Source organism: Anolis carolinensis, unplaced genomic scaffold (genome assembly GCF_035594765.1).
Source record: "Anolis carolinensis isolate JA03-04 unplaced genomic scaffold, rAnoCar3.1.pri scaffold_12, whole genome shotgun sequence".
Classification (NCBI taxonomy): Eukaryota; Metazoa; Chordata; class Lepidosauria; order Squamata; family Dactyloidae; genus Anolis; species Anolis carolinensis.
In genome coordinates this window covers 10,814,634-10,840,505 of record NW_026943823.1, presented here as the reverse complement: position 1 = coordinate 10,840,505, position 25,872 = coordinate 10,814,634, and the positions used below count along the sequence as shown (strand labels likewise).

Below are 25,872 nucleotides of genomic sequence, written 5' to 3'. Positions count from 1 at the left end.
ATGTGCCCCCGCAGATGTGTACTTTTGATCATTCAAATGGAGAAATGATCAAAGAATTTGCATTGCCTATAAAAGTTTCGTTACCAATTGGAAAGGGTGGGGTTGAGCTCAGGAACATCAAACATCGACCCAAATGCTTTCATGGTTACATGGGGGCCTCTTTGTGCCTTCGTCTGCTCCTTCCTCCAACTGCGCTCTGCCTGAAGCACACCACTTGTTGATGATTTGCTTCCCCCATGTGACAACATTTCTATGTCTGCCCTGTTCCCTTCCTTCACTTCTTTGGGTTTCATGCCCATTGGCTGCGCTGGTTGAATCTAGAAAGGGGGGACAGCCTCATTTGATGCTTTATAATAACTCCCCAGTCCTTTTTAGAAACATTTCACCAGTGACTGCACCATCTCCTTCAGTAGACCAGCAACAGGAAATAGTTAGATCTGCATTGTTTTCATCTCGGAGACACCCCAGCTTGGTGTGCCGGATATCCAAAAGCGAGCATTGGTGTGAATGAGGCCAGTATACAGAGCATCTCCTTTATTTCAGGCTGGGAAGGTGAGTAAAATATTCTAAAAACGGCATCTCTCAATTCATCATTCAAACAGATTAATACGGTGTATTCTCATAACTGTTATTATAGATCGACTTGGGAACATGTTGCCAGATTGCAAGCATGAATCGGGTTTTATGGTCTGAAGCATAAAATCAAAATGTGCCTTTCACGGCAGAGAGGGTTCTGCTTGCGGCAAAGGCTTCTGCACACTTTTGTGTAATTCTGCCTCCATGGAGTAGCCTTTGTTTGCTTGTTTGCAATATTTATATCCCACCTTTCTCACCAAGAAGGGTACTCAGGGTGGCTTACAAGTTATATACATACAATATATTATATTATTAGCATAGCACAATGTAAGCATTATATATTACTATATTGTACTATACCACTATAGTAAATGTAAAGGTTTCCCCTGACGTTAAGTCCACTCTTATCCGACTCTGGGGATCGGTGCTCATCTCCATTTCTAAGCCGAAGAGCCGGCATTGTCCATAGACACCTCCAAGGTCATGTGGCCGGCATGATTGCAGGGAGTGCCATTACCTTCCCACCGGAGCCATACCTATTGATCTACTCACATTTGCATGATTTCGAACTGCTAGGTTAGCAGAAGCTGGAGCTAACAGCAGGTGCTCACTTTAACAGCTCAGCCCTTTAACACGCTGCGCCACTCTGGGCTCCTACTATACCACTATACTGTACTATACTATACCATTATACTGCAATATTATTAGTAATATTACATGTAATATATAATATACGGTAGCGAAGTGTGTTAAAGCACTGAGCTGCTGAATTTGCAGACCGAAAGGTCCCAGGTTAGAATGACAGAAAAAGTAGTTCAATACGCAGTAATGTTATGTTGTAATTACTGTATTTATGAATTTAGCACCAAAATATCACAATATATTGAAAACATTGACTACAAAAATGGCTTGGATAATCCAGAAACTTGGATAAGCGAGGCTTGGATAAGTGAGACTCTACTGTATTACCGTATATACTCGCGTGGCACAATGTGTTAAAGCGCTGAGCTGCTAAACTTGTGGACCAAAAGGTCCCAGGTTTAAATCCCAGGAGCAGAATGAGCGCCCACTGTTAGCCCCAGCTCCTGCCAACCTAGCAGTTCGAAAAAATGCCAATGTGAGTAGATCAATAGGTACCACTCCGGCGGGAAGGTAACGGCGCTCCATGCAGTCATGCCAATGGCCATATGACCTAGGAGATGTCTACAGACAACGCCGGCTCTTTGTCTTAGAAATGGAAATGAGCACCAACCTCCAGAGACAGACATGACTGGACTTAACATTAGGGGAAACCTTTACCTTTTATTATTATTATTATCCTTTGGGATTGACTCATGGGAACATACAGTATTGGTTGGTTGGTAAGATAGAAGGAAAGAAAAAAGACGGCATTGTAGATGCTCTGATTCAATAAAGAAAGGTGCAGCCTTGAGTTTGCAAGACCCAAGAAGGTCCATGGATGACCAAGGCTCTTGTAGTTCTTTCATTCACGTTCCCTATAGGTCAAAGTTGACTTGGTGATGAATAATAGCAATAGCCTTGACAAGGTGAAAAAGGTAAGGAAATAATCTTCACTCGGTCCATTTGTTCTTGCCCAAGTCAATCTCAGGTAAAGGTTTTCTCCTGATATTAAATCTAGTAGTGTCCGTCTCTGGGGGTTGGTGCTCGTTTCCATTTCTAAGCCATTGTCCATAGACACCTCCAAGGTCATGTGGCCGGAATGACTGCATGGAGCACCGTTACCCTCCCGCCAGGGGCGTACCTATTGATCTACTCACATTTGAGTGTTTTCAAAATGCTAGGATGGCAGAAGCTGGGGCTAACAGTGGGAGTAAGGACAAACAGGGTTTTAAAAAATGAAGGAGCATACGTTTTCCATAACAATTGACCTTTTGTAGACTAAAGCCATATCTACACTGACGGGGCAAGTTTGGAGCAAATGGCACTGGAGTAAATAACTACTGTTTAAATTACTTATTTTTAATATTTCTATGTTCGATTTTATTTTAGTTTGCTAGAGAGGTAGGCCACACAATTAGCATGTCAGAATGGGAAAGAATATGGAATAAAAACCTAAAATACACATATGCCGTAGAAATTAAGGAAAATTGGTATAAAATCTTTTATAGGTGGTACCTCACTCCAGGTAAACTTGCTAAAATGAACAAAGGAAAAGGGGACGGTAAATGTTGGAAATGCGAGAAGCATATAGGAGACTGGATGCATATGTGGTGGAAGTGTAAAAAAGTTAAAAATTACTGGCAGATAATACATAAAGAAATGGAAAAAATAATTCAAAAGAAATTTGAGGTAAAACCAGAATATTTTCTATTAGGGATACTAGATTTTAGATGGGATTGTAATACAGAAAAACTCTTCATATATATGGTGACAGCAGCCAGGATATGTCTGGCAAAAGTATGGAAAACAAAAGAAACACCATCGAAAGAAGATTGGACTTTGAAACTTTTGGATATCCAAAATATGGATCTATTGACTCAAGCACTTAAACAGGATGGCACCACAGGCAGAGAGACAAACTGGTCGCAGTTGAGTGAATATATGAAGAAAGAAAATATGAGCTAAATATAGCATACAGTAAGAAATTAACTTAAGACTAAAAAGCGAAGAAGGAGGCTGCAGCAATGTTTATTGTGGTAGGGGATGAGGGTATGCCATGCAAAAGGACCGGAAGGTAACGGGTTTTTCTTTTGTTTTTTTTTGTTTTTTTTTCTCTTTTTCTTTTTTCTTTTACGTCTCTTCTATTTTAACTATATAATGTGTATGGAAAATGAATAAATAAAAGTATTTTAGTTTGTTCAAGTCTTCGATTTTAAATTATACATTGTATTGGGTTGTTGCGAGTTTTCCGGGCTGTTTGGCCATGTTCCAGAAGCATTATCTTCTGATGTTTCGCGCACATCTATGGCAGGCATCCGCAGTGGTTGAGAGGTCTGTTGGAAACTAGGCAAGTGGGGTTTATGTATCTGTGGAATGATGTCCAGGGTGGAAGAAAGAACTTGAGGCAAATGTGAATGCTGCAATTGGCCACCTTGATTAGCACTGAATGGCCTTGCAGCTTCAAAGCATGGTTGCTTTCTGCCTGGGGAAATCCTTTGTTGGGAGGTGTCAGCTGATCCTGATTGTTTCATGTCTGGAATTCCTCTGGACGTTCCATATTGAGAGAACGCTTCTGGAACATGGCCATACAGCCCAGAAAACTCACATCAACCCAATGATTCCGGCCATGAAAGCATTCGACAACATATACATTTAATTGCTTTTAGCATTGTTGGATGCTTTGAGTCTCTGTTGAGAGAGGAAACATGGCATAATAATAATAATAATAATAATAATAATAATAATAATAATAATAATAATAATAATATCAACTCTCTCTAACCCGTTGCAATGGAAACTGCATTGTCCAGTTGGGCTGAGGCTGCATCAATTCCACTGGAATATCACCTCACTTTCTCTATCACAATAATAATAATAATAATAATAATAATAATAATAATAATAATAACAGTCATTCGAAAATACATCACACAGTCCTAGACACTTGGGAAGTGTTCGACTTGTGATTTTGTGATACGAAATCCGGCATATCTATCTTGTTTGCTGTGTCATAATAATAAAATAATAATAATAATAATAATAATAATAATAATAATAATAATATCAACTCTCTCTAACCCGTTGCAATGGAAAGTTGGAGTCTGCACTGTCCGGTTGGGCTGAGACTGCATCAATTCTACTAGAATATCACCTCAATTTCTCTATCACAATAATAATAATAATAATAATAATAATAATAATCAACTCTCTCTAACCCGTTGCAATGGAAAGTTGGAGTCTGCATTGTCCAGTTTGGCTGAGACTGCATCAATTCCACTGGAATATCACCTCACTTTCTCTATCACAATAATAATAATAATAATAATAATAATAATAATAATAATACCAACTCTCTCTAACCCATTGCAATGGAAGGTTGGAGTCTCATAATAAAATAATAATAATAAAATTTGTGTCATAAAATAATAATAATAATAATAATAATAATAATAATAATAATAATAATATCAACTCTCTCTAACCTGCTGCAATGGAAAGTTGGAGTCTGCATTCTCCAGTTGGGCTGAGACTGCATCAATTCCACTGGAATATCACCTCACTTTTTCTATTACAATAATAATAATAATAATAATAATAATAATAATAATAATAATAATAAATGATTATTTTTGTATCCTGCCACCATCTCCCCAAGGGGACTCGGGGCGGCTCACATTGGGCAAAGCCCGACAATACAGTTAAAATGAAAATTACATAAAATGCAATTCACAGTACAGGCAAGAACATTATAACAATAAATAGTAGTTCTAACCAGCAACCAAACACATGTCATGTTATCTTCATGGGTGGTGGAATAGTTGCAGCAATTAGGTTGAGGAATAAAGTGCATGAACTTATGGCAGCAGATAAGAGCAGTAAAATGTGCAAGGAAAGATCATGTGAACTCCATGTGAGTTCCTGGCCATTGCAAGGACCCCACACTCACATCAGCAGAGGCACCGTTGTGATGAGGAAGAAGGAGGAAGCCGGTCTCTCCACCTTCTTTCTGGTTGCTCATGTGCTTTGGCTGATGTCAGTATGGGATGCCCACCACAGCCAGGAGTCCACATGGAGCTCTGCAGATGGCTGAAAATAATGATGACAATGACATGGCACAATCTTATGAGCACAGGCAAAAGGGCTGGTGGCAGTGGCCCATCTGGACAATAGGTAAAGGTAAAAGGTCAAGGTTTCCCCTGACGTTTTGGTCCACAAGTTCAGCAGCTCCCCGCTTTAACACACTGTGCCACCAGAGGCCCCTGGACAATAGACCTGTCAAAATCGGACCCAGTCCTGCCATCCACACTGCCCCAAAGCTACAGGAGATTCTGAAGTTTCAAACTTTGGCTTCAGGGCAAAGTCAGTTTAACCTGCAATAAACTCCAGAAATGGAGGAATGTTACGAGATCAGCCAGGAGCCAATGCTGAATGAGTCTGGGTTATAATGCCCGTGTCAATGAACCCTTAGAGAAAGAGACAGCATGGATTAATTGGGCCCCTATCATATTAGTTTTACTTTTCTCAGAGCTCCCAGGAGTAAGAGCCAAGTAGGTCCTCAATGGGGCAAATTTGGCTCAGTGGTGCGTGTCCATCACATTCACACTGTGTCCTGAAATTATTAATCTGGAACATGCAATTGCCAGATGGCAGCAATCCAGGAGTTCTTTTGGCTGTGTGTATTCCAGAGTGGCGAGTGCAAATAGGGAACGCTGAAGAAACAAAGGAGGAACCAAACCAGTCCAAGGTTGTGCACAGTAGATCCAAAAGAGCAGTGAGTAGTCATGGCTGTCTGAAGTCCAAGCAACAGAATCACATGTTGGCAAGGATCCGTGGTCTTCATTGTGGTGAAGTGCCAGTGGTCACCACAAAGGAGACCACGGGTCTTTGCCAACAAGTGATTTTGTTGGCAAATAGCAACTGAACTAAGTACAAACTGTTCCGTCTGTAAATTAGAAAATCTGTTGCTCCAAACTATGTATCAAACAGACAGGAAATATTTCTAAGAGTTATCTTGATTAACATTGAAAGCCCTTGTAGCTTCAAAGTGTGGCTGATTCCTACCTGGGGAATCCTTTGTTGGAAGGTGTTAGCTGGCCCTGATTGTTTAATGTCTGGAATCAGGGCCAGGTAACCCACTGTCCATTTTTTGTTTACTTTATATTTTATAGTTGTTTTTCTGCCTTTTTTGGTTTGATTTTTGAAGCTGGAATTGCAAAATTGCTGTAAATATCATAATAAAAAGAACAGCCGTACTGCATAAAAGCAGAGTTACAAGAGTGTGCAGGAGTCTGACTGCAGGATCACAAATTGGTGAACCATCGCAACTGTGCAATTAAAGAGACGTGCAATACTGATAGTGCTAAATTCAGTATGTATCCACTATCACTGATAGTGCAACTGTAGTGGAATGGCAGGTTTGTATGTTCAAATCCGGAGCCACCGGTGGTGCAGCAGGTTAAACCTCTGAGCTGCTGACCTTGCTGACTGAAAGGTTCACGGTTCGAATCTGAGGAGTGGAATGAGCTCCCACTGTTACCCCCAGCTTCTGCCAAACTAGCAGTTCAAAAATGCAAATGTGCATAGATCAATAGATATGGCTCTGGCGGGAAGGTAATGGCACTCCATACAGTCATGCCGGCCACATGATCTTGGAGACATCTACAGACAACGGCAACTCTGTGGCCTAGAAATGGAGATGAGCACCAACCCCCAGAATCAGACATGACTAGACTTAATGTCAGGGGAAACCTTTACCTTTACCTATGTTCAAATCCATGATATCTCAGGTGGAAATGACACTGAAGTAGAGGATGCCTTTGTGACCTCCTTGCTAGGTTTTCATCATGTCTCTATTGAAACAATACCAAAGTGCAAAGCAATCATTGGAGAGATTAACTATACTTGTTCTCTCTCTCTTTTTTCCATCTTGTAATGCAGATCTCCTCCTTCTTGAACAGAAGTCAGGAATTCTCAAGGGAGTGTGCCTATAGTGCTGTGACCAAGCGACCCATACAAAACTCTGGCTGGACCTTAACCATTACTTCTCAATGGCCCTCTTTCTCCCTTCGCTCCTTCTGGCCTTTTGCCTGACCTACTTAAAGATGCTGGGTGTCTCCAGCCAAACAACCAACAGTTACATGGACAGCGCCATCCCTTTGGAGGTCCTGGATCAAGAGAAAGCATACAGCCGTCTCCAGCCAGGCATCCTCCTGGACTTTAGTATCACTCCCAACCAATCTGGAGATCCAAGAGGTGCTGTCACACGGGACCCACATCCGCCAGTCATGTGTGTCAAGCGGACAGAGATCCGGGAAGCCTTTAAGTACATCAACACTTTTGTGTCCTGCACCATCTTCATAGTGGGCATCATTGGCAACTCCACCCTGCTGAGAATCATCTACAAGAACAAATGCATGAGGAACGGGCCAAATGTCCTTATTGCCAGCTTGGCACTTGGGGACCTTCTCTACATCATCATTGGCTTGCCTACCAATGTGTACAAGGTAAATACCTGCCCTAAACATTAAATAACGGTGTCTAGATTACTTCAACACACTGCCGTGATTGAGTGCTATGAATTCATGGGTTTCATAGTTTTACAAGATCTTGAGCTTTCTCTGCCCAAGAGTGTTGTTGCCTCGCCAAACTACAACTCTCAAGATATCATGGCATTGAGTCATACCAGTTCCAAGTGGCGTCAAGCATGCATTAATTCTAATATTGGGAGATCCCAAACTTTTTGGGACGGTTGACTGCTAACGTTCAAATAAGCGCAACCCTCTTTGGGTCCTCCTGCTTCTTGGGCTTTGCAACAAGGGATATAATAGAGTGACTGTTGTGTAATTTAAGAGCCAGAGGTTAGTCAGATGTCATAAAGGCAACAAAACTAGGCTGCTTTATGTGCTCAACCAAGAGGCCCAGGGGGCAAAATATCCCATTGGGATGTATCTGTCTCATAGACCCACTCAGATGTTTCATGTTGCTTTGGAGCTTCGCCAAGGACCTCCTGATTAACATGGGCCGAAAAATGCCTTGGCGAGGAGCCATCTTCAGTCGCAAACACATGAGCTCTGGGCATGTGGGGGGCTCTCCTTCCTTCCCGCTCCCCTTGAGGGCCAATCAGTGAGTTGGTCATGAATTCACAGAGTTCAACTTTGCCAAACTGATTTTCCCAAATTGTAAATGTGGCAAAGTATGCCAAAAGAAAGACCTCTCCCTATAAATATTTGCAAACATCTTTGTCAATATTAATACATATGATTATTATTGCACAAGGGGATCCCCGGTGGTGCAATGGGTTAAAGCAATGAGCTGCTGAACTTGCTGACCGAAAGGTCGACGGTTCAAATCCGGGGAGCAAGGTAAGCTCCCGCTGTTAGCTCCAGCTTCTGTCAACCTAGCAATTCGAAAACATACAAATGTGAGTAGATCAATAGGTACCTCTCTGGTGGGAAGGTAACGGTGCTCCTTGCAGTCATGCCGGCCACATGACCTTGAAGGTGTCTATGGACAATGTCAGCTCTTCGGCTTAGAAGTTGAGATGAACACCAACCCCTAGAGTTGGACTCGACTAGACTTAATGTCAGGGGAAAACCTTTACCTTATTATTGCACACTTTTTCTGGAGTACACATGTTTGTGGGTATTTCCCCTCTTCATATGATGCAGTTTTGTAAATATTTTGTCATATACTTACCTTATATATTCAAGTATAAGCCGACCCGAATATAAGCTGAGGAACCTAATTTTACCACAAAAAAACTGGGAAAACATTGACTCCAGTATAAGCTGAGGATGGTAAATTTCAGAAATAAAAATAGATACCAATAAAATTACATTAATTGAGGCAGCAGTAGGTTAAATGTTTTTGAATATTTACATAAAGCTCAAATTTAAGATAAGACTGTCCGACTCTGATCAAATCATTATTCTCATCTTCTTCAATGTAAATGTGCTTATGTATCCTTTTAATAATAATAGAGTAAAATAATACATGTAATAATAATAATAATAATAATGAATACAGGAAAATAATACATGTAATAACAAATAGAGTAAAATAATAAATGCAATAATAATAATAAGAAGAAGAAGAAGATCAGAGTGAAATAATAAATGTATTATTAATAATAAAAATAGAGTAAAATAAATGTAATAGTAGCAACAATAATAGAGAAAAATAATAAATGCAATAATACCAATAATAATAGAGAAAAAGAATAAATGTACCATATATTCTCGAGTATAAGCTGACCCAAATATAAGCCAACCAGGACCCTCACCCGAGTATAAGCCGAGGGGGGCTTTTTCAGTCTTAAAAAGAGGGCTGAAAAACTAGGCTTATACTCGAGTATATACAGTATATATGTTTGAAAAATTATTTTCAATAAGATGAGGCCGATTCTCAAATTCCAAAGTCTGCATTTGGCAACCTGTTGATGAGCCTGAACTAGATTAGGTCCATTAGATCTAAGTAAAAGGGTTTTCTTATTCGGGGACATACACTAGTCTTCTCCATTTCTCATCACTTCTTGATCTTCATTTTCTGAGTAGGATGGCTTCATTTGCAATATCTCCAGATGAGGTATTAAGTGCATTTGTCTGGCAATTTTTATGGGGACTTTCAATGCTGCTTCATCTTCTCTCCTGTTTCCATTGGTGATCTGAAGACCAGGGTTCAAATACCCATTCAGCCATGGAAACCCATTTGGTGATCTCCAGAGTCCAAGAAAAGGCTGGTTTCCAGAACTGGAGTCCAACATTCGAACTACTACACCACATGTACTCTGCTTACAAATTGGGGCCCCATCTACTCTGCCATATAATGCAGATTGAAACAGAATTATATGGTGAGTGTAGACTCATAGAAGGCAATTTATTTTTGAGAAACTGCAATTCGTTTCTGGTGTGAGAGAATTGGCCATCTGCAAGGACGTTCCCCAGGAGACGTCCAGATGTTTTGATGTTTTTACCATCCTTGTGGAAGGCTTCTCTCATGTCCCCGCATAGAGCTGGAGCTGATAGAGGGAGCTCATCCACACTCTCCGGGTTAGATTCGAAACAGCCACCTTCAGGTCAGCAACCCAACCTTCAAGTCATCAGTCCTGCCGGCACAAAGGCTTAATCCACCGCACCACCGGGGGCTCCATAGAAGGCAATTTGAACTGCATTATGAGAGTCTACACTGTCCGGATAATGCAGTTTCATTATATGTCCTGTGTTATATCCCCCAGAATCCATTATGCCAGTATTACTACTGCCTGTTTTAAACAGCAATTTTTCTAAATTTTGGGAGACACAGCTTGTCTCAACTGTGAAAAGAATAATAACCCCCTTTTAATGTTTTGCACAGAAGCGTATAATCCAGTTTTCTAAGCGTGGAGCAAAATGAGACTTTCCAAACTGATCCAAAGTAAACCAGCCTGGTACTAGATTTTCAGCCAAGTTAATTAAATCACTTTTTTTAAAAGACAGATTTCTTGCTTCTAACAAGTCACTTTTATTGATGTAAGAAGACTATTGTTAGATCCATTAATAGTCTTAAGACTGGAATTCTTGCTCATGTAACTGTGCTTTATCTCAAGAGTTTATTAGCTGATGTTCAGAGACGGATTTCTAATTTTCATTCACTCATGTTTTCACCTGTGGCTTGTTGGAAGATTTGAAGGATCTTAATTTGAGGAGGCCCCTCATCCTGGGGGAAAGGGAGCCGGTTCTGTTTTTTTCCTTCATTTTCAGAAGTGGCCCATTAATGGCATACTCTCTCTCCCACAGCTCCTTGCAGAAGACTGGCCTTTTGGGGTCCTGGGGTGCAAACTGGTGCCGTACATTCAGAAGGCCTCTGTGGGCATCACTGTCCTCAGCCTCTGTGCTCTCAGCATCGACAGGTAAGAGACCGCCCTTGTTGCCAACCCAGCGTGGATCACCATACTGGGAAGACTTTTTTTTTTCATTGCAGCTCCAAGAATTCCCCAGCCAGCGTGTTCCAAGTTCTGTTGGCAAATACTGTATTGACTCGAGTCTCATGCACCATCAAACCAAATGCGCGCCTCTGTTTGCTAAAGGGCTGTCCCTGATCTGGGTGGAGATTAGCATCTCACTACTCGACCTTCAGGGTCTGCCCAGTCTATATGGTAAGTCTGTGCGTATTCAGAAGAAGACCTGCAAGCCACTCTAAACACCTTCGCAGAAGCATACAAGAAGCTCGACCTCTCACTGAACATCAAGAAAACCAAAGTGCTCTTCCAACAGGCACCAGCTAATCCCTCTGCAAAGCCAGTAATACAGCTTAACAGTGTAACATTAGAAAATCTTGACCATTTCCGCTCCCTTGACAGCCACCTCTCCACAAAAGTCAACATCGACACTGAAATACAACACCGCCTGAGCTCTGCGGGTGCAGCATTTTTCAGAATGAAGCAGAGAGTATTCGATGATCGGGACATCCATAGAGATAACAAGGTGCTTGTTTATAAAACCATTCCCCTCCCAACCCTGCTCTACGCCTGCAAAACATGGATGGTCTACAGACATCACACCAAACTCCTGGAGCGTTTCCATCAGCGTTGCCTCAGAAAAATCCTGCAAATCTCTTGGGAAGACAGGCGGACAAATGCCAGCGTGCTGGAAGAAACAAAGACCACCAGCATTGAAGTGATACTCCTACGCCATCAACTCCGCTGGACTGGCCACGTTGTCCGAATGTCTGATCACCGTCTCCCAAAGCAGTTGCTCTACTCCAAACTCAAGAACGGGAAACGGAATGTTGGTGGGCAGGAAAAGAGATTTAAAGATGGGCTTAAAGCCAACCTTAAAAACTGTGGCATAGACACTGAGAACTGGGAAGCCCTGGCCCTTGAGCACTCTAATTGGAGGTCAGCTGTGACCAGCAGTGCTGCGGAGTTCAAAGAGGCGTGAATAGAGGGCTTAAGGGAGAAACATGCCAAGAGGAAGGCCCGTCAAGCCAACCCCGACCGGGACCGCCTTCCACCTGGAAACCGTTGTCCTCACTGCGGGAGAACATGCAGACCAAGAATAGGTCTCTTCAGCCATCTACAGACACACCCCCAAGACACCAGAGATGGAAGGCAATCATCCTCGAACTACGAGGGATCGCCTAAGGATATGGTAAGGCCTGGTGTCTCAAGTAGCCTGTACCAAAACCATGTAGGGCTTTATAGGTTAAGACTAGCAACTTAAATTGGGCCCAGAAAGTCACTGGGAGCCAGTGGAGTTGTTTCAACAAGGGAGTGGTGTGCTCCCTGGAGTCAGTCCCGATGAGCAATCTAGCTGCCGTGCGCGGAACCAATTGTAGTTTCCAGACACTTTTTAAGGACAGCCCCACGTAGTTCACATTGCAGTAGTCCAACCAGGATGTAACCAGCGTGGGTGCCATGAGATGGAAAGGAGTAATAGATCTGAGCATCACTGTGGCAATGGGATGGAAATAAGTAATAGAGCTGAACATCATCTGTATACAAATGATACCAAACTCCAAAACTCTGGATGATCTCTCCCAGCGGTTTCATGTAGATGTTAAATAACATTGGGGATAGTGATGAGCCCTGTGGGACCCCACGGCCCACAGGCCATGGGGTCAAGTAGAACTCCCCCAACAGCACCTTCTGGAGATGTCCCGAAAGGAAGGCCCAGAACCACTGCAGTACAGTGCCTCCAAGTCCCATCCCTGCCAAATGCTCCAGAAAGACACCATAGTCAATGGTGTTGAATGCCACTGAGAGATCTAGGAGGAAACATGGGGACTGTAGTTTTATAAGATCTTGAGCTTTCTCTGCTAAAAGATGTTGATGCCTCAGCAAACAACAAATCCCAGGATTGCATAGCATTGAGCCATGTCAATTAAATTAGAGATGGCATCCTTCAAATTGGAGTTCCAGGTGCAGCTCTGGAAGCAGCTTCTTACCCCTTTGTTTTGGCTCAGTTCTAAGATTATCATATTATGTGAATATATTACGATTTTACCATTTATGTGTTTTAAATGCAATTTTTTATCCTGTATTTTTGTTTTAATTGATATATTGTATTTGTCAAGGACAGAACGCCACAAGATAAAAGATAACAGAGTTTATTGGAGTTACAGCACTCGAAATGCCTGTAAAAGACAAGGGCTAGGCAAACACTAGCCTAAAAAGTAAAAAGGGGCAAGAAAAACGTTCAAAATATAAACCGGATTAAACCGGAGTTTAATCCGGGTAAAATCAAAACAGCTTGCTTCAGCCTGGGAACAAACAAAACAGAAGCTGGTGAACAAAGAGTTCAAAGGAATGCAACTAATTGGCAGCAGATGCTTCTCTGCTGCCAAAACTATGTTCTGAGTAACTTTAAAGGTTACTCCTCCACACAGCAGACAGATTCCTGATACAAACTCAGCAGACGAGGGCTTAGCAGTCAGCGTGGTCCCAATCCGTTCCGAAGGTCGTAAGGTAGATGCAGACGTTTGTAGTTCACCAGGTCCAATGCAGGTAGGAGTATCCGAAGCCGTAGTCAAGCAGTCCGTATGTCCAGTACAAGCAGATGGCGTCCGTCAAGAAGACGACGGAAGGTCAAAGCTATTAAGATTAAGCAGAGGTTGCACAACAAAACCCCACACAATTCCTCCCGCCGTCTGAGCCCAATGTCCGAGATAACTTACGTAGTCAGCAAACGAAACACACCCGTCTTCAGGAAACTTCCCACACAGATCCCAAGCGTTCGTCCAGATTACCTTGCCCAACGCAATTTGCTATTGCTCCCAAACCCCATTTTATGCCAGTTACAAATCCTCATCACTATCAGCTGCCCTCCTTAGCCCGGGCGTTTCCTCATCACTTTCCTCATCAGAGCTGGAACACCTCTGACTACGCCCCACAGCATCCCCAGCTGTGGATCCCGTCCCATCCCTCCAGCTTGCCCATGGATCTAATCCTGAAGGTCCCCAATCGCCTTCCATTCTATCATTGCCAGTGGCACCCAAATCCTCCCTTACACGAGTCCATTCCATATCATCTTCTTCCGAGCTAACCATCTCTTCCTCCATTCTCTCAGTAAACCCTTCAAAATCATCCTCGTCAGATGGTTCTGCAAAGATATCTCGCAGCCGCTTTCTTTCTCGCTCCTCGAGAGTATCTGACTCTCGAGGAGTCTTACGCCCACGTCTCCCAGTAGCAGAGCCATGAGGCTCAACCATAACAGTATTACTGTTTTATCTTTTTATAGTGTGATTTGTATTATGTTGCCTATGTTTTGTCCTATGTTGTTTGGGTCTCTGCCCCATGTAAGCTGCCCCGAGTCCCCGCGGGGAGATGGTGGCAGGGTATAAATAAAGTTTTTATTATTATTATTATTATTATTATTATTATTATTATTATTATTATTATTATTATTAATGCAAACCCTAATTCTCATAAGATAATTTAGCCAGCAGAGGTGAGCATTAGATCTGAGTCAACAAGGTAATAATCTTCTACTTATTTTTGTGTTGTCAAAGGCTTTCATGGCTGGAATCACAGGGTTGTGTGTTTTCCGGGCTGTATGGCCATGTTCCAGAAGTATTCTCTCCTGATGTTTCGCCCGCATCTATGGCAGGCATCTATGGCAGGTTGCCTGCCATAGATGTGGGTGAAACGTCAGGAGAGAATACTTCTGGAAGAAGGCCATACAAATCTGGAAAACACACAACAACCCTACTTATTTTTCCTTTGCAGAAGATTTTAGTATTAAAAATCTCCTATTATACTTATTTAAAAAATGAAGGAAATGAAGGAAGGAGATATAAATGATGCTTTTGAATGTTTGGAAGAGCCTGGCTATGTTAAATCAAAGAGCTTGTCATCACTGTACTCCCCATGCATGCATTAAAGATGAAATGTCATTGCTTCCCAATGGCAGGTACCGAGCTGTGGCATCCTGGAGTCGGATCCAAGGGATTGGGATTCCCATGTGGAAGACAGTCCAGGTGTGCCTCATTTGGATAGCAGCCTTCTGCTTAGCCATCCCTGAAGCTTTAGGCTTCAATCGGATTAATCTGGAATACCGTGGGCAGATGCACCGGGTCTGCATGTTGGTCCCAGAACAGAAATCTGTCTTCTTGAAGGTATGTTCTCACTTGGGATGATTGACACAGCAGGGGGGTGGGGAGAACCTGAACCAGAGCTTGGAAACACTATTGCTTTAATGTCAAATTAGTTTTTAAAAAATCACGATTTAAAAAAATGAAATTAATTGCTTGACTAGTTTGTTATGGTTAAGTCTTAATTGTTTTTGTTAAAATCAAACAAATGTCTAAAACTTGCTCCAAATGGCTAATGCCCCCCCCCCCCCAAAGTAATACTCTATGGCTGAGTCCTGTGAAGTTCTGGGGGTTGTGGTTTAGAGAGACCTGGGAGCTCTGTTGAATTCTCAACAGCCCTCCCTAAACTATAAATGCCAGGATTCCACAGAAGCCAACCATAGCAGTAGAAGTGGAATAACAGCGCTATAACAGCATAGTGTGATACTGACCTAAGTAAATTAACACAATCACCCCAAATGCAGGCATTTAATAACTGAATTAATAAAATAATGATGGAAGAGGCAGGGAAGTGGGTATGATGGGAGCATAACATGCGGGGCAAAGATCTACCACTTGTTTCCATCCATTTCGAGTGTGTTTGGGAAGGCAGGTGTGCTACCTATGCCTCTTTGACGCTGGTATTAGATGACACCAATGGTCCATTTGGTTCTATATTCGTGCCAATCAGATGCTGAGATGCTCATCTTTTAGTTCAGATAGTGACTATTTTAGCATAGTGAGCAAGTGGGGAACATTTTTAATGTGCTCTAGAGATGGCATGGCGTCAACAGCAGAGGAAGTTACCCAATGTCTCATTCTCTCTGTGTGCGGCATTCAAATGTCAAGTCCCCACTTTGTCATCAACCTCAGTGACCTTGGGCCTCTCCATCTCCATGGGTGGACCCTTCAGAGCCAGGCGTTTGTGACTGAGGGTGCATCTGTATTGTAAAATCCATATAGTTTGATGCCACTTTACCTGCCATGGCTCATGCTATGGGATCCTGAGATTTATAGTTCAGCACTCTTTGGCAGAGGTGGCTTGTAAAATACCGCTCATGATGTCCCATGGTATCAATTGGCATTTCTACTACAGTGTACATGAAACCTGGTTGGCTTCGTAAACATGAGTAGGGACCATTTTTGGTGGTTGGTGCTCCTGCCCACGAACCCTGAAAGATGGTGGTTGGCCAAATTTTCGAGTATGGTTGCCAAGGAGGGAAGTCAGCGGGGCAGATTGCCTTCTCCAGTTGGAAGGAGAGTTTGGACAATCTTGGAGAAAAAAGTATGATTTTGATTTCCTTGGAGGACAAGCGCACTATTAAACAAACCTAGCAGACGAAAAACATAAACAACTGAAAAAGTAGTGTGGCTAATGGAGGATGTCATGGATTTAGAGAACATATCATGTCAAGATTTCAAAATTCCATCTAAAAATAAACCATGCACCAAAACACATTCTCAGCATTTCCCATCGCTTCCTATTGGACAACGGAAGGGACAGGGTCTTTTTATCCTTTTGCTAAATGTGGTACATTTTGTTCACATGTTGTAAAATGGACCTTGTCTGTGAGGATAATTTGTTCTTTTTTGGTTGATTTGTCAGTTTTCTCTCAATGCAATTATCCATGTTCTTGACTTTCCGGTGTTGTCAAGAAATGTGTTGTTCGAGCTTACAGTTCTTAATAAATTCCTATTTTTCCGCTGTAGAACAAACTTGCAGAATTTGTAAACTTTTATTATTTGCCGTTAATAAAATGATAGCAAAGTGAGTGCCGCAATCTCAGCACGATCTTACCACTAAACTTCTGCAATGAGTTCTTTCCAACATTTTGACTGCATCTACAAGTTCACATGTGTCTCCCAGCTGTCATACTTTTTTCACCAGCAGTTCATTCTTAGATAATATAATTGAATTGGACTGGGATTCAGTTTGAAAGAGGAAAGAGTTGTTCTTATCCTTTCCCTTCTGTCTGCAGTTCTACATGGATGTGAAAGATTGGTGGCTTTTTGGCTTCTATTTCTGCTTGCCCCTGGCCTGCACAGGGGTCTTCTACTCCCTCATGTCGTGTGAGATGCTGAGCAAGAGGAACGGAATGAGAATCGCGCTCAATGACCACATGAAGCGGGTAAGGTTCCTCAACTCCTCTTGTACCTTGGCTAACCAGACACAGTACCTTGCATTGGAGAAGACCTTTGGCTCATTAAAGTGGGTGCATTCCCTTTTAGGATTATACTGACCATATTGAAGAAGTTGTAGTTCCTAAAGTAGCTTTCCTTTGCTTTGACTCTGAAATTGGCTCTCCAAGGTAGAATCATAAAGTTGGAAGGGAGGAGGAGGAGAAGCAGCAGTCAGGAGGCTTGTTGTCTCACCTTTCGTGAGTAGTCAGCCTCTCCCCTCCCAACATCCCCATTGCCTCAGCACTATAAGAGGGTTTTGTGAAACCAGTCACTCTCATTGCAGTAGTAACGGTGAGGCCACAGACCATATTTTAGTTCTTGGGGACTACTGATAGTCTACGGACCACAGGTTGAGAATCCCTGAACTGTGGATGCATACTCGATCTACTAGATCCTTTTCACATGGACTGCTTTCAGGAAGATATGTTGCTAGTTTAATTTAATTCAAGCTGATCGAGACTGAATGTGGAACTTGCATGAAAGTCACAAGCTTTGAAAGTGAACCAGGAATTATTTGCAGGGCTAGTCAATCTCCCGCATGCTTAGTCAATACAGTATAACCTCTTAACCACAGCTTATTTGCTTCTGGATCTGGGCATGATGGATAGTTAGAAGGCATGATGGAAAACAGAAAGAGCAGGAACAAGTCCTAATGAGAAGAATAGGTTTTCTGGAATTTCCAGGCTTCTCTGACATGAATTGCACTGACATTATTATTATTATTATTATTATTATTATTATTATTATTATTATTATTATTATTATTATTATTATATTATGACACAGCAAACAAGATAGATATGCTGGATTTCATATCACAAAATCACAAGTCGAACACTTCCCAAGTGTCTAGGACTGTGTGATGTATTTTCGGATGATGCGTGCAGATCCCAGCAGGGTGGTCTTTTGCAGCTGGCAGATCGTAATTTTGTCAATGTCTATTGTTTCCAAATGCCGGCTGAGATCTTTTGGCACGGCACCCAATGTGCCCATCACCACCGGGACCACCTGCACTGGTTTCTGCCAGAGTCTTTGAAGTTCCATCTTGAGGTCCTGATAGCGGCTGAGTTTTTCCTGTTGTTTTTCATCAATGCGACTGTCACCTGGGATGGCAACATCAATGATCCAAACCTTTTTCTTTTCCACAACTGTGATGTCTGGTATGTTGTGTTCCAGAACTTTGTCAGTCTGGATTCGGAAGTCCCACAGTACCTTTGCATGCTCATTTTCCAATACTTTTGCAGGTTTGTGATCCCACCAGTTCTTTGCTGCTGGGAGGTGGTACTTGAGGCATAAGTTCCAATCAATCATCTGGGCCACATTGTTGTGCCTCTGTTTGTAGTCTGTCTGTGCAATTTTCTTACAGCAGCTGAGGAGATGATCAATGGTTTCATCGGTTTCCTTGCACAGTCTGCATTTTGGGTCATCAGCTGATTTTTCGATCTTGGCCTTAATTGCATTGGTTCTGATGGCTTGCTCATGGGCTGCAAGGATCAGGCCGTCTTCTCCTTCTTCAGGGTCCCATTCGTGAGCCAGAGCCAGGTCTTCTCCTTGTCAGCTTTTCCTTCAATTTTGTCAAGGAACTTTCCATGCAATGTTTTGTTGTGCCAGCTGTCAGCTCTAGTTTGTAGTGTGGATTTCTTGTACTGGTTTTTTGTCTGCTGTGTTTTGAGGAGTTTCTGATTTTTGACTTCAATCAAAGCAGGTTCTTCACTTTGCTTTACATATTCTGCCAGAGCATGTTCTTCTTCTTTGACTGCTTGTTTTACTCGTAAGAGTCCTCTGCCCCCTGATCTTCTAGGCAGATATAGCCGGTCAACATCACTGCGAGGGTGCAGGGAATGATGAATGGTCATGAGTTTTCTTGTTTTCTGTCCAAATTGTCCAGTTCCATCTGTGTCCAGTTTATGATGCCAGCAGTATATCTTATGACAGGTATAGCCCAGGTGTTTATGGCCTTGATGGTGTTGCCTCCATTGAGCTTGCTTTTGAGAATTTTTCTGACCCTTTGTGTGTATTCTTTACTGACCAGAGTCTTCACATGTTCATGCTTGATGTTGTCCAGCTGTAATATGCCCAGATATTTATAGGCCTCTGGCTGGTGACAATTTATTGTTTGGCCATTAGGCATATTTATGCCCTCACTTTCAATGATTTTTCCCTTCTTCAATGCCACTGTCGAACATTTGTCCAAGCCAAACTCCATGCTGATATTAGTGCTAAAAATTATTATTATTATTATTATTATTATTATTATTATTATTATTATTATTATTATTCTAGTTCAAGTTAATGTGTATTCCTTTTGATGTCCTTTGACTTATTAACCTCAATGTCTGGACTTATGGGTCTCAGCGCCGGGAAGTGGCCAAGACGGTGTTCTGTTTGGTGATGATCTTTGCTCTCTGCTGGCTGCCCCTCCACCTCAGCAGGATACTCAAGAAGACCATCTACAACCCAAATGATGCTGATAGATGTGAGCTGCTCAGGTAGGATCAATACTAGAAATGCCGTATCGTGTTCAAACCTTGGAGACACTCAGAATCCATGAGGTCAAAGAAAAGTTTCCAAGTTCAATAGGGTTCAAATGAAGTTCAACAGGGACAAATGCAAGATACTTCACTTTGGCAGAAAAAATGGAATGCAAAGATACAGAATGGGGGACGCCTGGCTAGACAGCAGTACATGTGAAAAAGATCTTGGAGTCCTTGTGGACAACAAGTTAAACATGAGCTAGCAATGTGATGCGGCTGCTAAGAAAGCCAATGGGATTTTGGCCTGCATCAATAGGGGAATAGCGTCTCGATCCAGGGAAGTCATGCTCCCCCTCTACTCTGCCTTGGTCAGACCACACCTGGAATACTGTGTCCAATTTTGGGCACCACAGTTGAAGGGAGATGTTGACGAGCTGGAGAGCGTCCAGAGGAGGGCAACTAAAATGATCAAAGGTCTGGAGAACAAGCCCTATGAGGAGAGGCTTAAAGAACTGGGCATGTTTAGCCTGCAGAAGAGAAGGCTGAGAGGAGACATGATAGCCATGTACAAATATGTGAGGAGAAAGCCATAGGGAGGAGGGAGCAAGCTTGTTTTCTGCTGCCCTGCAGACTAGGACATGGAACAATGGCTTCAAACTACAGGAAAGGAGATTCCACCTGAACATCAGGAAGAACTTCCTCACAGTGAGGGCTGTTCGGCAGTGGAACTCTCTCCCCCAGACTGTGGTGGAGGCTCCTTCTTTGGAGGCTTTTAAACAGAGGCTGGATGGCCATCTGTCGGGGGTGCTTTGAATGCGATTTCCTGCTTCTTGGCATGGGGTTGGACTAGATGGCCCATGAGGTCTCTTCCATCTCTACTATTCTATGATTCTATGATTCTAAGTTTGAAATATTTATAACTTCCCGTCTGAATCTCTCGGGGCAGCAAATGGCTATCATACAATCATGAGATATCATAAGACAACCGTTAGCCGAAAACAAACAGCCTAATCTGAACTTCCAAATGCGTAACGGATTCTCCGAATGTGCTCCTCTGACTTTTTTTGGTTTTGAAATAGTCCAATTAATGTCAAACAAAGGACAATGGTTCCGTTATACTGTCTCTAGTTGCAATGCAGGGTAAGTCTATTATGCCCTTGAGCAATTACATTTTGTATGTGTAAAGGCTGGCATCAAGCATACCCTCAGGAAGTCAGAAGCTAGAAAATGTTAAATAGCCTCTGTGTCTCTGTCTGTGTGTGCCGTATGTCTAATGGTATTGAATGCTTGCCATGTATATGTATGTACATTGTGATACACCCTGAGTCCCCTTCAGGGTGATTAGGGCGGAATATAAATACTGTAAATAAATAAATAATAAATAAAGGTGGATGAGAACAGAGTTACGCTGCTGACATATTAACATAGAACTCAATGCATTCCTTAGTTAAGACGTTATGCACAATTTATGGCATCGAAACAAGCCTTAGGAAAGTTTATTCTCCAGGGAGCATCCTTTATCTCTTACAATAGCATACCTGGTGTATCCATAACAGCACATGTTGTTCTATTAAGGGGGCATCTATACTATAGAATTAACACAGGTGTTCACTCCTTCGACTGCCATGTCCCAATGCTATGAAATCATGTGAGTTGTAGTTTTACAAGATCTTTAGTCTTCTCTGCCAAACAGTGCTGGTGCCTCTCCAAAATACAAGTGTCTGGATTCTATAGGAGTTTAAATGGAGTCAAATTGTATTAATTTTACTATACAGATACACCTTAGGCTACATTCCTTTCTACAGCTGTTGTAGCCAGTAAGCTGAAAATATTAGTTCCAGCCAAGAACTCCAAGAAGTGGTCTCTTCCAATATTTTGCTCCATTTGGGTCTAGATCTGGGGCATCACACTGTTTGTTTGTTTCTTTCCTTTCTGCTTCCAGCTTCCTTCTGGTCATGGACTATTTTGGCATCAACATGGCCTCACTCAACTCCTGCATCAATCCTGTGGCTCTTTATTTTGTCAGCCGGAAATTTAAGAACTGCTTTCAGGTAAGAGAACAGTCTACTCTTGGAGAAACAGGTTGTTGGTCTCCAAATGGAATGGTGAAGTTGCTACAGGGAGGAGGAGGAGGAGAAAACTTTCTTAGAATTGTGTCCCTTTTCCTTGATGCAGGCCTGAATTTGAAGACAACTGAGTGATGCAATTAGCATTTCCATCCTTCGGAAAGATTTCTCTTTGGGTGCATTAATCTAGATCAGTCTGAGCCTGGCTTTGGGAATAACATTCAATCTTCTCCCTGGGAGAAGTGTGTTGGCCCAGATGTTTTTGTTTTCTACTTGCATGACCTCAGCGAAAGCCATTCTGTTTGACCCTAAACAATATTTTCTGTCTGGTTTCTTTCTTGTAGTCTTGTCTTTGCTGCTGGTGCCAAAGACCAGTTCTTGGCATTGTACCAACAGATGACAAAGGCTCTGTTGCAAAGTGGAAGGTCAATGGGCAGGAGCTGGGCATCGACCGGAGCAGCTCCCACCTGAGTAACAAGTACAGTTCTACTTAGAGCCACGGATCAGCAAGATACGTAGCATTTAGGACCGTGGAGATGACTGTTGTGTCAGTGCTTCTGGCCTCCTGTAACTTCTCTTGAACTTCTCTGCATTATTTACCTTCCTTCTTCAGCACCTCGTTTCCCTTTGAAGACTCCCTGCTTGTCAGATATTCCTTTGCCACCTACTGATTCTTTAATTTCCTCCCAATAATAACCTTCCCCTTAAACAGCTGAGTATCTTATAAGCAAATGAGTGGCTGGAACAGACTGAAGATCTCTTTACATGGGATAAGAACAGTATGATACACCAGATGGAATTAGACTGTAACTCCTATCAATCTACATCAATATAGTCAATTGCAATGAATAATGGGAACTGCAGTATCTGGAGATGTACACCGTTCCCTACTCTACACCAGTGGTTCTCAACCTTTTTTTGACCAGGGGCCACTTGACCGGAGACCGCTCTCCAACATTAGTACCAAAAGGGTTACAAATCAGTTTTTGGTCAACTTTAGATTCGGTTTGGTTATTTGGGGTGCTGATTCAGAAAATTGCATTGGATAGACCACATCAGCTCTAGTTTCTGATACAGAACATATGCCATCCAGTAGTCGCCATCTGCTCACCCACAGAAAAGCATCTTTAATAATCTAGAGCTGATTTTCCCCGCATGTCTCGCAGACCTTTTTAGGTCTCACAGCCCACAGGTTAGAAACCACTGCTCTACACTAGAACAATATAGAATTTCTACTTTTACAGGTTTCTCCATAAACCCTTACATCCAGATATAAAGGATAAGAGTATAAAGATTTGGAAGCCATACGCCTGGCCTAATTTTTGACTTTTTGATAATTTCCCCATTTGTTTACTTTTTGTTTCACCCAGAGCTCTTTCACAGCACACAGCTATAGTTGGCACTGTCTTTGTAACCAGATGCAAAATGATCTTCATCATCAGTCACTGGGTGCATCGGAAGCCATATGGTAAGTCCAGGGAATGGCTGTAGGTGCTGCAAAGGGAGCGAGGGATACACATAAGGCAAATATAAGAGTGAGCATGCCCCTAGGAGCCTGTCAGTTATTGTACGTGACATAAAAAGACTATTGCTTGTATCCCATTGTTACTTCCATACAGAGGAGACCCATTGACTGTGGCTCGCCTAAATGTTGACTCTCCATTCAATAATTGATTCAATATGTCTTCTTTAATTGAGACTAATCAATAAGATTTAGAGCTTTAAAATGGGTGTCTTTGGTTAGATGAATTCAGCTTGATGAACCTGACATCCCTAAATTTAACTGGCGCTGAAATGCCGTTCTTTATTATATCAAGATGACAAGAGGTCTGCTGATTTATTCAAAACTTCCCTAGGACAAAGACAGCCACTCTTTGTGATTTTAATAGATTTTATATTCTGCACTGTGAGGTTTGAGGTTTGGTGAGTGCCATTTTTTTTTCAAACAGTAGCTCGACTTATCTTCAGGCAAGTTTCCACTTGCAATATACAAAAACAAAATAAGAACCAAGTCAGATAGTATTAAGACATCCGCAGAAGACTGATAGATCTACAGCAGTTATCCAAGATCACTAAACTGAGCCTTCAAAATCCAGAGGCAGGATATCTCTGATATCAAATACTATGGGGTACTCAAATCGAGCAGTCTTTTTTACTCTTCACTGCCATTTGCACATGGTAGGGCATTATTCATGGAAGAATGGAAGCCATCAAAAACCATTGGCTGGGCCAGGAGAGTTTCCATGAACACATTTACATTTTAATACCCTTGGATAACTCATGCAGAGGAAGAAAACAATATTGAGGCAACTCTGCAGGGCAGCAGCAAATGGATGTGTTGAGTTACAAATCCCATTCACCACAGTGGCCATGATCACAGGACAGGTTGCTTGATAGTGGGATACAGTCAGTTTTGAATGCCCATCAGTCACCAATGCTGCAGTTTAGCTCCCCAACCTAGGTCTCTATAGATTTTAGACTGCAGGTCCTTTCAGTCACAGACAACATAGTCATAGAATCTATACTCAGTGGTTGGGGTGATGGGAGCAAGGTAAGCATAATGTGTTGTCGAAGGCTTTCATGGCCGGGATCACAGGGTTGTTGTATGTCTTTCGGGCTGTGTGGCCATGTTCCAGAAGTATTCTCTCCTGACGTTTCGCCCACATCTATGGCAGGCATCCTCAGAGGTTGTGAGGTATGGATAAATTAAGTAAGGTAAGCATAGTTCAACATGACTAGAGTGATGGGAACCCTACTCCAGCATAGTCCAGCATGACTAGAGACCACCAGGTTGAGGATCTTATAGTCACCTTCTGAAATATCAGAGGTTAATGCACTTCCTGTTATTAGTTTCCAAGGAGGACATTTGCATAAATTTGGAGATACCCCACCCCACTCCCAGAAAAGATATAATGCCAAAGACTGATAATCCACACCTTCCACATTTTTCTGCACTATGAAGAGTTTTTCTGAATGCATTCCCATTCATTCCTTCAACCTGTCGTCCAATTTTCCATTGGATAGCTTAGCACTAAACAGCTGTATTTTGTTATTTAGTAACCCAATGCTCAATTTGTGTGTGTGTGTGTGTGTGTTTTAAAGTTTTCAAACATGGTATTGTTTCCCCTCTATGTATGTAGAGCAGTTTCCATCTCATGTGTGGCATGTATATATTGCACGATTAAGCTTGGGTTTCAAATAGATGTTCAGTTTTCAGTCAGTAGGATAGTGTTGAGGTTTGAGCATTGGACTGCGACACTCAATTCCCCATCTGGCCATGGAAGCCCACTAGGCAACCCTGGGTGAGTACATAGTCTCAGCCCAGAAAACCCTGTGATAAGGTCTCCCTTGGGTCACCGTAATTTGGAAATGACTTCAAGGCACACAAGATAGTTTTATACAATGACTAAAGTGCTATTAGTGCAGTGTGCATGGATCAGTTATCCCCTGCACGTGCCATCTTGCATCTCACTCGTTGTGTTTGACAATAAAGTTTCAGTCCCCAATACTACAATTTTCTTGGAAATGGTTCTAGAGAGCTCAAAAGCAGGCTTCTGCAACACAACTTGTGCAATGTCCAAAGCTTAACTAGGAACCATTATTCACTACAAGATATGTCTTCCACAAGCCAGAAGGCAGTATGCTGGCTTGAATAGTGGGATTGCAAGTCCCGTGCAACCAGGCCACCTTGGTTGGAAAGGCCAGCTGTGCAATAGATATCCAAAAGAAACAGTATACTTTGAGCTCATAAATGCATACAAGTGAATGTGTCGCCATTGACACCACAATTATGTGGGTCTCTCCATAGTGTTTTATGACTAATGCTTGTGATTTGGTGTAATGACTTTATTGTAGTTGTCCTGTAGATAGGCTTATTTTGGATTAAAACATTAGTGGACTTTTTCACA

At 42.2% G+C, this 25,872-nt stretch overlaps 1 protein-coding gene across 1 annotated transcript; it reads left to right on the top strand.

Moving 5' to 3' along the window:
- Window positions 1–25,872, top strand: LOC100568056 (endothelin receptor type B). The gene is made up of 8 exons (XM_003223384.4): window positions 1–552; window positions 7,135–7,700; window positions 10,971–11,083; window positions 15,084–15,288; window positions 17,223–17,372; window positions 19,780–19,913; window positions 21,841–21,949; window positions 22,309–25,872. Exons 2-8 carry the CDS (start codon window positions 7,245–7,247, stop codon window positions 22,456–22,458), a joined length of 1,317 nt encoding a protein of 438 aa, XP_003223432.3. The 5' UTR covers window positions 1–552; window positions 7,135–7,244; the 3' UTR covers window positions 22,459–25,872.

Bases quoted from the DNA above. Each gene is read 5' to 3' on its own strand.
- LOC100568056 (XM_003223384.4), top strand. From the start codon at position 7,245: ATGGCCCTCTTTCTCCCTTCGCTCCTTCTGGCCTTTTGCCTGACCTAC. The intron at 7,701-10,970 runs GTAAATACCTGC...TCTCTCCCACAG, and splicing joins TGCCTACCAATGTGTACAAG to CTCCTTGCAGAAGACTGGCC. The intron at 11,084-15,083 runs GTAAGAGACCGC...TCCCAATGGCAG, and splicing joins TGTGCTCTCAGCATCGACAG to GTACCGAGCTGTGGCATCCT.